The 12,537-nt window shown below is 45.1% G+C and overlaps 1 protein-coding gene across 7 annotated transcripts in view; it reads left to right on the plus strand.

Moving 5' to 3' along the window:
• The window catches only part of TSPAN5 (tetraspanin 5), a 179,276-nt gene extending 167,708 nt beyond the window's left edge, over window positions 1-11,568 (plus strand). For 3 of the 7 annotated variants that reach the window (XM_079920772.1, XM_079920774.1, XM_079920773.1), the window contains 4 exons: window positions 810-935; window positions 2,952-2,999; window positions 3,096-3,212; window positions 5,638-7,782. In XM_079920772.1, coding sequence (XP_079776898.1) covers window positions 810-935; window positions 2,952-2,999; window positions 3,096-3,212; window positions 5,638-5,703 — 357 coding nt within the window. In that variant the 3' untranslated portion in view covers window positions 5,704-7,782. Of the gene's footprint in view, window positions 1-809; window positions 936-2,951; window positions 3,213-5,637; window positions 7,783-7,826; window positions 11,335-11,418 lie in introns of those variants that run through there. The other 4 variants (XR_013828246.1, XR_013828248.1, XR_013828247.1 and 1 more) reach the window with 4 other exon arrangements.
• Window positions 11,569-12,537: the final 969 nt, after the last annotated feature.

Here is a 12,537-nt window from a genome sequence, read left to right on the forward strand (position 1 = left end):
CTTCAAATGGTCAAGGCTTGATGTTTCTTTAACTTGGAGAAGCAGGGCTAGTCCAGCATGGGGAGTGTCAAAGGGGCTTATGGTGGAGCAGCCCTTGAATCAGGCCTCATTTAAGACCCACTGAATTGAACATCTTGTTGGATTATATTTTAATTAGATGATTGAATTTTTTTCAGGTTGAAAATGTAAATACACGCTCTTTTTTTATAAAAATTCAGAGTAGAAACAGATATAGAATGAAAAGTAAGCCTCTAAAACTTGGGGGAAGGTAACGAGTACGTTCACTGTCTTGCTTGTGGTGATGGTTTTATGATGTATAAGTGTGTCAAAACTTATAAAATTGTATACTTTAAATATGTGCAGTTTATTGTATGTCAATTACACCTCAATAAAATGGATTTTTTAAAAAAAACATTCAGGTGTAGAGATGGAAATTTTAAAAAAAGTAAGCCTCTAGATCTACCCACAACCCCAGCTGCCTCCTTCAGACACTACCGCTGTTTTCTGTCTTGCTTATCTCTAACTGGGCCCTGCTGTACAACTCAGGCTCTGCCCGTCTTCCACCTAACACCACGGGTCTCATCAATTGTTTTCTAAGTCTCACACCAACACATCCTTACAAACCTTCAGCCTTACCTTGGAAGCTTTTACAGGAGCCCTTTAGGTTCCGTTGGTTTAAAAATAAATTCTGAGATACAGAGAAGGTTAGAGCTGGCAGAAGCTGGGTGTGGGTCGTCCTGGCGGGTGCAAGTGTAGGCACCTGGTCGCCTCCAAGTCGAGATGTTCTAATTCTCTCCTGTTTGCTCTAGTGGCAGTGCTGTGGGGCTTTTGGAGCTGATGATTGGAACCTAAATATTTACTTCAATTGCACAGATTCCAATGCAAGTCGAGAGCGATGCGGCGTGCCCTTCTCCTGCTGTACTAAAGACCCCGCAGTAAGTGGCTGCCAGCAGCCCGTTGGCCTGCTCCGCGCGTCACACCGAGAGCGTGTGTGGGATGAGCAGAGTGGGTTTTTTCTGGAAACCTCTTCTTACCCTCTTATTCCTAACTGTAGCTCCTGTCGGGGGGTTAGTGCTCAGATCTTCCCAGTAGGAGTAATCATCCCTGACATTAATTTAGCAGTACGTGCTGGTTCCTATTCTAAGCCTTTTTGTGTGTTGGCTTGAGTTTGGAACATCCCTGCTGGCAGATGCCACCATTATCTTCCCTTTTCAGGTGAAATCAAGGCCCGTGGAGTTTAAGTCACTTTCCCAAGCTCACATTGCTGGCAAGTGATGGAACCGAGCTTAGACTCAGGCAGCTGCCTCTGTTGCCTGTGATTCCTTCTTTGCGAGAAGGATGGGCTTGTGTGGAAGCTCTCTGCATTGCTTGGGGTTAGTAACCCTTTTCTTGCTGACTTAGCTCCGAAGGAATCCTAGGAATAGCGGAAGAGTTTGAGACAAGATAGGACGAGACCACTTGCAGGAAGACTGCAGCTGCCCAGACTCTGGGCCAGAATGACTACAGTCATTCTTTTTTTTAAAAAAACGGAAACAAAAACATAAAACCTGTTCACAAGCCACCCTCTTTACCACAGGTTTGATTGTATTTTGAGTCAAATCATGTGCCTGGTAGGTAGAACAGCTTAAAATGCAGCACCCCTGCTGTAAGTTAAAAGCCAGAATTGAGGGTTAGAACAATGAATGTGAGAGAGAAGGTGCCCCTGGCCCTTCCGCCCTCTTCAGCCTCTCTCTGGCTGGTCAGTCCCCAGGTGTCCTCTCCCAGACCCGCCCTTCCCCACAAGGAGCAGAGCCGAGTGGGCGCTGATGAGTTCATGGCCGATTTTCCCCTGCAAGGTAGGGGGGGTGCGGGGCTCTTTAAAAGGGGGCGTGGTTCATCTGTAAGGATACTGAATCATTATGCTGTACCCCTGAAGCTAATACAATATTGCAAATCTACTACACTTCGATTTAAAAAAAAAAAGAGAGAGAGAGAAGAGGGGACAGTGGTCTGAGGTAGCAAAGCACAGCTTCTCGTAGGCTGCCCACCAGAGGTGGTCTGAAGGGGACAGAGTCGGTGAGGACTGCGCTGCCCTGCTCTGAGCCCTCAGCGGCAACGCCAGCCTTTCCCACTAGCTCACTTCTCCTTTCCTCTGAGGAGGCTGGGAGGCAAGAGAGCGCCCAGCACAGAGCCCAGGGCGCCCACCCAGGCAGTAGATGCAAGCCCTGCTCTCTCCGTCTCCAGCCCCTGCCCTGAGTTACCGTTCCATCAGAAGAATTCTGAAGATTCTTAGGTGTTGTGTCCCCCTTTCAACGACAGATCCTCTGGGTAGAGATATCTCATTCCATAAATGCTAAGCTAATAAAATCCACCCCATACCCTCCAGAGGGGAAACATAAACAAACCTAGAGCAGCGGAACCCACGTTTCTGATCAGGCCTGTAAGATTTCAGGGCATCTGTCCATGTGCTGTGTGGTCAGGGTATCATTTTTAATTATCAACATAATTCATTCTCATTGAAAAATCATTTAAATCACGTACAAGTATATAGATTCAAAAGTAGAATTCCCCCCAAAAGATCATAAGTGAAGATAGTCATTATGAGAGTAATTATAAGAAACCTTTAACTGTGGTTTTTATGTCTCCAGTTTCCTAAACCCATAAGCTTCTTGAGATTATCAACTTTGAATCTAGAGCCTTCCACATAATGGAATTACTAGTCTTTCTGATATTTCCTGGGTCTCAGTTTTCCTCATTTGGAAAGGAAGGGATATTTAATACCTACTTCTGAGGATGGTTATAATAATTCCATGGAATTATGTGTAAAGGTGTTTAACATGGTGCCTGGGACGTCTGTGTGCCCAAGTAAACATTTTCTGACCAGCACTTAACAGGGGTCTTCTGCTGACCCCTAGGTGGGCTTTCTCTCTGACAAGAGTGAATTTCACTCTTCTGTTTCTTTTCTCCACCAGGAAGATGTCATCAACACTCAGTGTGGCTATGATGCCAGGCAAAAACCAGTAAGTGGAAACTCATCTTGTCGCTTAGCACGAAGGGTGTTGGAGGAGCTTTTGAACTTGCTTAGTGATGCTGTGCTCTCCTCTTCCCTTCTGAAGGAAGTCGATCAGCAGATTGTAATCTACACGAAAGGCTGTGTGCCCCAGTTTGAGAAGTGGTTGCAGGACAACTTAACCATTGTGGCTGGTATTTTCATAGGCATTGCATTGCTACAGGTAAGATGGATGTCGCAGGGAAATGATGCCCTGGGAGAGCGCTCACCAGGACAGGAGCTTTGCTTATTCACCATCATTTCACAGTTTTTAAGACACATTGGAGGGCTGGGGAACAGACCTCAACTATATTTGGTTTGTATTTTATTGAAGCTCTGATTTTAGATGCTACTGTCCTGAAAGACTTTAGGAAACCTTTTTTTTTTTTTTTTTTTCCTTTTCAAGAAAGAGAAATTGACTGGGTCAGTATTTGCCTGCTGGCATTCCAACATTGCCGTGGGCTCAGTAACGTGGCATTGTGACAACCGGTCAGACAGGAATGGTCAGATGTAGAGCCTTGCCCAGTGGCAAGGCTAAGGCTTTTTGGAGTTTCGCAGATACGCTCTGCTCCTTTCTCTCTCTGGGCCACCTTGCCAAAGTGCTGTGAGGGAAGAGAGCACCTACTTTTCCTCCTGGGAAGTCCCAAGAGCTAGGCTTTGCATCTTATGGTGATGTGATACCTTTAACTTAGAGGGTCACAAATGAGGCGCCATGGTTGAAAGAAATTAAAGAAGACCTAAATGAATGGAAAGCCATTCGCATTCACGGATCGGAAGACTTAATATTGTTAAGGTGACAGTACTCCCGAAATTGATGTACAGATTCAGTGCAACCCCTACCAAAATTACAACTGCCTTTTTTGCAGAAATGGACAAGCTGATCCTACCATTCATATGGAAATTCAAGGGACCCAGAATAGCAAAACAAACTTTAACAAGCACAAAGTTGGAGAATCCACACTTCCCAATTCAAAACTTACTACAAAGCTACCGTGATCGAGATAGAGCGTACTGGCATAAGGTTGGACCTACAGATTAGTGGAATGGAACTGAAAGTTCAAAAAAGCCTCTGTATCTATGGTCAGCTGATATTTTGACCAGGAAACCAAGACCATTCAATGGAGAAACAATAGTCTTTTCAACAAACGGTGCTGGACCAACTGGATATCTATATGCAAAAGATTGTATTTGGACCCCTAACTCACATCACATATAAAAATTAACTCAAAATTCCCTGGCGGTCCAGTGATTGGGACTCTGTGCTTCCACGGCAGGGGGCCTGGGTTTGATTCCTGGTTGGGGGTGGGGGGCGCTAAGATCCTGCTAGCCTCATGGTTTGGCCAAAAAATAAAAATTAACTCAAAACAGATCAAAGACCTAAATGTAAAAGGTGAAGCTATAAAAGTTTTAGAAGAAAGTAAAGGTGTAAATCTTCGTGACCTTGAATTAGGCAGTGTTTTCTTAGATATGATACCAAAAGCACAAGCAACCAAAGGAAGAGTGGACAGATTGGGCTTCTTCAAAATTAAAAACTTCTGTGCTGAAAATGATTCTATCAAGAAAGTGAAAAGACAACCCACAAAATGGGAGAAAATATTTGCACATCAGTACATCTGTTAAGGATCCTGTATATAGAACATATGAAGAACAACTCAACAATAAAAGGGGACAAACGCAATTTAAAGGTGGGCAAAGGATTTGAATAGACATTTCTCCAAAGAAAATACACATTCGCTATTCGTAATGACATCGTTAACTGTGAGGGAGATTCAAATCAAAAGCACGATGACATACCACTTCAAACATGTCAAGATGGCTATAATAAAAAAGACAAACCAATAACAAGAGCTGGTTAGGAGGTGGAGAAATTGGAACCCTCATACATTGCTGAAGGGAATGAAAATGATGCAGTCTCTTTGGAAAACAATTTGTCAGTTCATGAGAAAATTAAACAGAGTGACCATATGACCCAGCAATTCTACTCCTAGGTATGTGCCCAAAAGTACTGAAAACATGTTCACCCAAAAAGTACACAGATGTTCAGAGCAGCATTATTTGCAATAGCCAAAAAGTGAAAACCATCTAAATGTCCATCATCTGATGAATGGATAAACAAAATGTGGTGTATCCGTATAACGGAATGTTATTCAGCCATCGAAGAGACTGAACTACCGTTGCAACATGGACGAACCTTGAAAACATTTTGCTACGTGAAAGCAGACCAACCCAAAAGGCCATATATTATATGATCCTGTTTATATTAAATGTCCAGAATAGGCCAGTCCGTAGCAATAGAATGTGGCTTAGTGGTTGCCAGGCCTGTCGGGATGGGGGTGGGGTCTGGATGGCTGCTCATGGGTACAGAGTTTCTTTTTGGGGTAACGAACATGTTCTGGGTTTAGATAGCGGTGATAGTTGCACATCCTCACGAATATACCGAAAATCACTATAAATTATACACTGTAAAAGGATGAATTTTGTGGGATGTGAATTCGATCTCAATTTTTAAAAATCAAAGATTTTTAAAAAATGGAATTCAGTGGCCAAAGAAAAGCCTAATCTAAAGTTAAAAGTTCTACTGTTTGACTGTCTTTTCCTTCCTTGCCCAGATTTTTGGGATCTGCCTGGCCCAGAACCTGGTGAGTGATATTGAAGCTGTCAGGGCTAGCTGGTAGAGCGCCTGCAACAGCTGCCTCCAGACACTGGACAGACCCCGCCTTCCTGACCCTCCATTGCGCCCAACTGATACCCATGCTGCACGGACCCTAATCACAGAGGCATCCTGCGATCCCACCTGATGGAGCTGCCATCAGAACTTAGTTTTTGGGGGGGTAGAACCGGGAAATGCTGCTCACTGACAGAATTAAAAAAAAAAAAATTAACCAGTATGAAAGTCGTTGCGCCGTGAATCTCTATTGTAGCCATGAATTTCTGGACGGTTGGATACTTACCAAATGAGAAAAAAAGGGAGGGTGGGGGACCCAGATGCACTGAATTTGTGGAAAAGGCTTGTTCTCTGCTTCGGTAGTTGGAGGGCTGCCTCCTGTGCCATGGCCTGAGGAAGTGCGTCTTTTCTAAAACTCAGCCCCTTACCTGGGAGGGCTGTGGTTTCATTTCAAGGAACTGCTACAACCATGGTCCCAAGAAGAAAACAGCTTGCCTTTGGGTTCAGATTTTGTGACCGCGTTCAACAAGGAACTTGTGTGGGCACGTCTGGTCTCTCCTGAAGTTTCTCCTCGTAAGAGAAGTTGGATATTCCTTGTGTGCTGAGCAGGGCTCTGGAACACTTCATGATGCTGAATTTTAGCAGGACAGATCTCTCTTCTGAGTAGGCCTGAGCTTTATTTATCAGTGAAATCCAAGGAGAAAATGAGGTTAATGAAGAGGTAGTAACTACTGCAGCCTACCAAATTAGTCGTTGGATTCTTTGGAAACTCTGGAATACTATGGGTTTCGTTTTGTTGTGGGTGTTTTTTTGTTTTTGTTTTCTTCCAAAAGTGAAAGCTATGATACAGTTTCTTAAATTTTAAAGATTTTTTTTTTTTACTCAGCTCGAATATTAATTTTTTATATAATCTCCCTGCATGACCTGTGAATCAATCCACCAACTCCTTTACCTGCCGTCTTTTCTACAAACCTTTAAAAACGTTATTCGGTCAGCATTGATTTCGTGGGTTCACAGCCTTTAGAGATGTGTCCTCCCTGTCTGCGAAGGATCCATCTGGGCCATCGCAAATGCTTCTGTGGACTCAACACTCTCTGAACCGTGTCGGTTGATCATCGTGGCCTCTTCTGCAGCCTCCCCGTCTTTCTCTTTGAAGGGAATTAAACCCAATTCTGAAATGATGTGGACACAATCAAAGCTTCTGATGGTTTCTTTCTTCTGGTTTTAGTTCGTTTTTATTAAAAACAAATGAAAACAAAAACAAAAAAAAACCCAGCGTGCATGGCCAGAGCTCCTTCTTTTCTTAGTACAGACTCACCTTCAGGATGGTAACAAAGCACAAATTCTTTGGAGGGGAGAGCATTGATGGGGCGAGTGTTCTGTGACACAAGGTGGGAAACACTTCCAGAGACTGCCACCTGCCCCCATTCCAGGTGGGAGGGACGAGTTTTGCCCCCAGATTTTAATCATCCAGGTCCACCAGGATGTCGCACCCCCTGGGGAGGAGATGTTAGTCTGTGGAACACTGGGAAGACCACAGGTGTATTTTACGGTGATGACACACTTACCAACACAGAACTGGGCAGCCAGCTAGCATAGTTGGTGGAAACTTAGCAAGGTTTTCCATTTCAGCCCCATGTTGCATCGCTGTGGCTGATGAATGTGTCCATCTGCTCAGAGAAAGGACAAAAATTCTTTGAAAATCTAGGCTCCAGAGTTAAGGTGTGTATGACTCTGCATGTGTGTGTTTCTGTGTCTCTTTGTAGTTAGAGATGTTCGTTCCATATTCTGGCTGTAAGATTATTTTGTTTCATCTCTGCCCCCACCACTGTTGTCATTCCGTATTGTCATTCCAACATGGAGAAGACTTGAGCTCTCCAGTTGGCACTCTTGTCTTGTTTGTTACCTCATTCTCCAGTGAACTCCACCTGACCAGTTGATTAAGAATCAGGCGAGCTTCCCACCCTTTGGCACATCCAGTGAAAGGCCAAACAGCAAGTCCAAGTGAGTTCTAAATTTTAATTAATCACCCTTTATTTTTTACACTTGAGAGTGGTTGTAATTAAAGGTTGTCATTAATAAACTTGGTTCTACCTTACGTGGAGTTATGTCTGTCTTCATTCTCTCTTGCAGTTGTGAAATTCTCCAATCCAGTGGTGATCAAACTTAAGTGTGCATTGGAATCACCTGGAAAGCTTGTTAAAACACAGGTTACTGGGTCTGCCCATCCCCAGAATTTCTAATTTAGTAGGTCTTGGGTGGAGCTTGAGAACGGAATGTGCATTGCTGACACGTTTCCAGGTGACGCCGTTGCTCCTTGTCTGGGAAGGACACTTGGAAAGGCACCGTTCTGATCAGGTTCTCTCAGAGGGGAAAAGGAGAGGGGACATTTTGTGGCTGGGGAGGGGAAGGTCCCTTTGTGCTGCTGGACACGGACTGATGAGAGACGGGGGCAGAGCTGGGGATGGAGGAAAACCTCTGTCTCTGAAATCATTGTCTGCTGGTCACAATCACCTGGGCACCACATAGAATACAGATCAGACCTTGCCCCGAGCAATTCTGGAGTGGGAGAGCCAGAGACTGTATTTTTAAGAAGTTCCCGTGAAAATTTAATGCACAGTGAGATTTAGGACCCGTGGACCTAGGTAAATCTTAATAATATTCACAGGCCTTTTATGAGAAAATAATTTCTAGCAGTCTCAGAACAGGAATCTTAAAAATCTAAGTTTTTAAGATTAAAATGCCAATGTAAATGTCCTTTCATTGTGAACTATCACCTCAGAAGCCTCTTTCAAACTATTAAAGACTATTTTCAAAGATCAAAAGAAAACAAAATGTTATGGTTCACATAGTATTCTCAGACCCTGACACTATGTCTCAATACTTGTTTGAGAAACAATGTGCCTCACTTTCCTGGATATTTAAGACAGAAATGTTATTTTGACTATAAGGAAATTTATCAGGGGGGTAACTGGAGATAACTAATCCCTATTTCTTGAGTTTTCTTAGCTGTGCTATAGAGATGATCTGTGCACGTGAGGTAATTGGCCCTCCTTGTTCAGAGCAAACTCTGGGCCAACAAAGGAGAAATGTTACAGCTCAGAGGTAACAAGGTGCTTTGTCTACAAAACTCAGAACTTACAGGAGGTTTCTTCCATATTTAGAAGGGGATGATTATTAAATTTCTCTATCTCCGTTGTTTGACCAGCTCCCACAAACATCATTGGTTTCTATGATTTAAAAATATCTGATAGTTTTTTTTTTTGAAATGAATGCAGGAATTCAAAAGCAGAATTTCGTGTCATGAAGCACTTGAAATAGAAGTGCCTTTCCTTGTCCTCCCTCCTCCTCGCAAAGAATAAACCTCTGCTTCTCTTGCAGCTTTCTTCCCGCCCCAGGTCTCAGTCAGCCTTCTCTCAAGGGGGTGCTGAGAAGTGTCTCTTGGCTTCTTCTTATGCAGACTGTTTCCTCCTCCGTGCCGTGTGCGTGTGTGTGTGTGTGTGTGTGTGTGTGTGTGTGTGTGTGTGTGTGTAGGGGGTGGGTGGATGCACTAATTCTGCAGTTTCCTGGTTCTGCGGCCTTGGACCAGAGCCCTGGGAAGCCGGTGGGCTGAACAATGAGAAGCCTGAGCCCAGCGACCTGGCAGGCCTTCCCCAGCTCTTTGTCATTTATTCCACGAAGCCCTCCTCCTCTAGGGAAATCCTGTTGAGACCTCCAAGGAAGAACTGGGAAGCTCTCCATAAACGCTGGCCAATGAGGTTGGTGGCCAGCTCTCTCCAGGGAGGCCGGGGGGCTGTTTCTAAGTGATGCCCTTTCAGCAGTAGGAGGCCTAGTCTTTGAATGAGAAGGAAAATGCACTGTTTGGAAATACTTTAGTTTGGGCCTTATCATGGTGACATGATAAAGTCTATACATGACAACAGACAAGACAGATGTATCTAGGTGTGGGTAGGGGACAGAGAAGGGAAGCCAAATTCTGCACGGGACCGAAGCCATCTGTAGACTTGAGCGTTTCTTTTTTTGGAAGAGTTTGTGACAGAAGAGTTTATAAAATTATGGTTTTTAAGACTTCTTTGAGGAATTAAATAGAGTTTCCTTTGGGGAGTGTTCATGCTGAGTAGTACTCTTGTAAGCTTGGCACCAAGGAGAGGATGGGTGCCTGAGTGAGTTCATCCTGGTATCCTTTAACCTAAACCAAACTCCTCAGGACCTGCCCTGGCCAGTAATTCCTTCACTTCCAGGAACCCCCAACAGAAGGAAAGCTGAAGGAAGAGCAGGTTCGTTCCTGGGCTTTACTCTGTAAATTTACTCTGAAAAGAAAATGGTAGCATGCAAACAAGGTGGTGCTTCGCATGGTGTTGCGCTCCACTGAACTACGTGTAGGAGAGGACCAGCTAGAAAGCCGCCTTTTAAACCTGGAGCTTGTCAGCTTGTATTAGCTTTTGCTTTTGCAGAACGACTGGTTTGAAAGGAACGTTTTAACAGCCTGCCCTCTAGTGGCGACCTTGTAGAACCACTCCTGACTTGAGTTGGAAGAGTCACTACAGTCTATTCAGAGGCCCTTGCTCTTTGGAGAAACTTGAGGGTGTACAGCTGTATGTTGCTTGCTTAGGGTGGGTAGGTGCTTTATTCCTTTGACACTCCTGAAAAATGACATGACAGAGTTTGTTTTGGAAAGTTAGGGAGCAGGTGTTAAGCTCCCTTCACCATCTAAGTCCCAATCTTATGGCTGGGACTTTCCAGGTCACTGTAGCAATGTGTACAGGTTGAAGCTGGGCCCTGTCCTCCTGCCTAGGCTCAGACAAAGTTTCTAGATGGGGTGGAGACAGTCTGAAACTGCTAATCTACCAGGCAAGAGGCACTGCCTCGGTCAAAATGCCCAACGAGGAGGGGAGGTGCACTGACCTTTTACACTTTCCCTCCCAGCTCGCCCCTACTCTCCACTGGCACTCTGGAGGCTTCTGTGACACAAGGCCCCAGTGTCCTGATCTGCATCTGTATTCCTCTTCAAGACAAGCAAGTCTCCTGAAACAAAGATTAGCTATTCCTTGTATTCCCTCTAAAAGCACCCCTGTGGAGTGTGCTTTGATCTGAGAATTTGCAACCTTGATTTTAAAGGCTGTGAAGACTGGTAGAGTGTTCCTGACTGTAACTTGTGTTTTAGGAGTTTGTTATAGGTTGCATTGCGTCTTCCAAAAATTCATGTGAAGTCCTAACCTCCAGGACCTCAGAATGTGACCTTATTTGGAAATAGCGTTGTTGCAGACGTAATTACAATGAGGTCATACTGGGTGGGTTCCTACTCCAGTAGATTATTGTCCTTATAAAAAGGGGAAACTTGGACGCAGACATGCACACAGGGAGAAAGCCATATGAACGTGAAGGCAGAGATCAGGCGATGCATCTGTAAGGCAAGGAATGCGAATGCGTCACCAGAAGCCAGGAGAGAGTCATGGAATCGACCCTCCCCCAGAGCCTCCAGAAGGAGCCAACCCTGAACTTTTAGCCTCCAGAATTATGAAACAATAAATTTCTGTGCCTTAAGCCATCTACATTGTGGCTTATTAGGAACCTAATAGAGTTTGAGCAGCTATTGCTGGCTTTCAGGCTGGAAATGGTAGGACCATGTGCTGCTTTTAGCTGGTAGAATGTGTATGTGGCTCTTATTATTTGAGTGGATGCACCCGAACATGGCTAAGGACTTGCTCTCTGTATCTGCTTTCAGCTCTTTGAAAACAGCCTTGATACGTTTTGTGGGGCATTTAAAACAAGGGATGCTTTATTACATGATGATTAAAAATGGTCACACTGGGGTGGAGTCAAGACGCTGTACTAGGAGGATGCAGAATTTGCGTCTCCTTCCAACGAGGGCACCTACCAGGCACCAGTGGGGGACCACGGACACCTAAGGGGACAGGAGGAACCCCCAGCTACCGGGTAGGATGTGGGGCGTGGGGGGAGTGAGGGGGGAGGAGAAGTGGAGGAGGGATGGGACTGGCGCCTCTGAGGGGTGGCTGGGGCAGGGGAGGAGTTCCTACACCCAGCGGGACCCACCCACGGTTAGGGGTCCAGTGGGGACAGGGGAGACCCTGTGGGAGACAGTGGGGGAGGGATGCGAAGGAACAGAAGGGTACGTGGCCTGTGCTTTCCCTGTCCACTTAGGCACCAGGGAGCCTGTTTGGCTCCTGGGCCTAATCCTCTGCCCTCGGAGCCTCCCTCCTGCCACGCAGAGCCCAAGCTCCACCCTTACACCCCCACCCAGGACCCCACCTCTTCACTTGGAGACCCCCTCCAAGGCGCTGGGCCTAAACCCCACCCACACACCCTCACTCAGGGTCCTACCTCCAAAGTCTGGACCTCCACACCCCAGAGGCCCTCCTTTCCAGGTGCTGCCTCTCCCCTTCCGGAGGTCCTAAGCAGAGGCCCCACCCCATGCTTGAATGTCGCCCGGCCTGGGTTCCGCCCCACCCAAAACCCTGCCCCTGCCTAAGTTCCACCCCCACCCCCCCGCCTAAACTCCACCCCCATAGCCAAGGTTTTTTTTTTTTTTTTTTTTCTTGTTCCTGTTTTAGATTGGGGTTCTGTTTTACCTTGTTGATTCTTTTAAATTTTTTATTTTTCCTAACAAATCTTTTATTTTTCTAATTTTATTTTATTCTCTATAATTTGTTATTGCTCTCTCCTTTTGGCTTGTCCCCTCACCCTTTTTTGTTTCTTTTCTCTGTTGTAGTTTTATTTTACCTTGTTGCAGTTGTTTCAATTATAGTTTTATTGTTCCTAATATATTGTAAATTTTTCTACTTGTATTTAGTTTTTTATTCCTCGATATTGTACTGCTTTTTTT

Source organism: Stenella coeruleoalba (genome assembly GCF_951394435.1).
Source record: "Stenella coeruleoalba genome assembly, chromosome: 4".
NCBI lineage: Eukaryota > Metazoa > Chordata > Mammalia > Artiodactyla > Delphinidae > Stenella > Stenella coeruleoalba.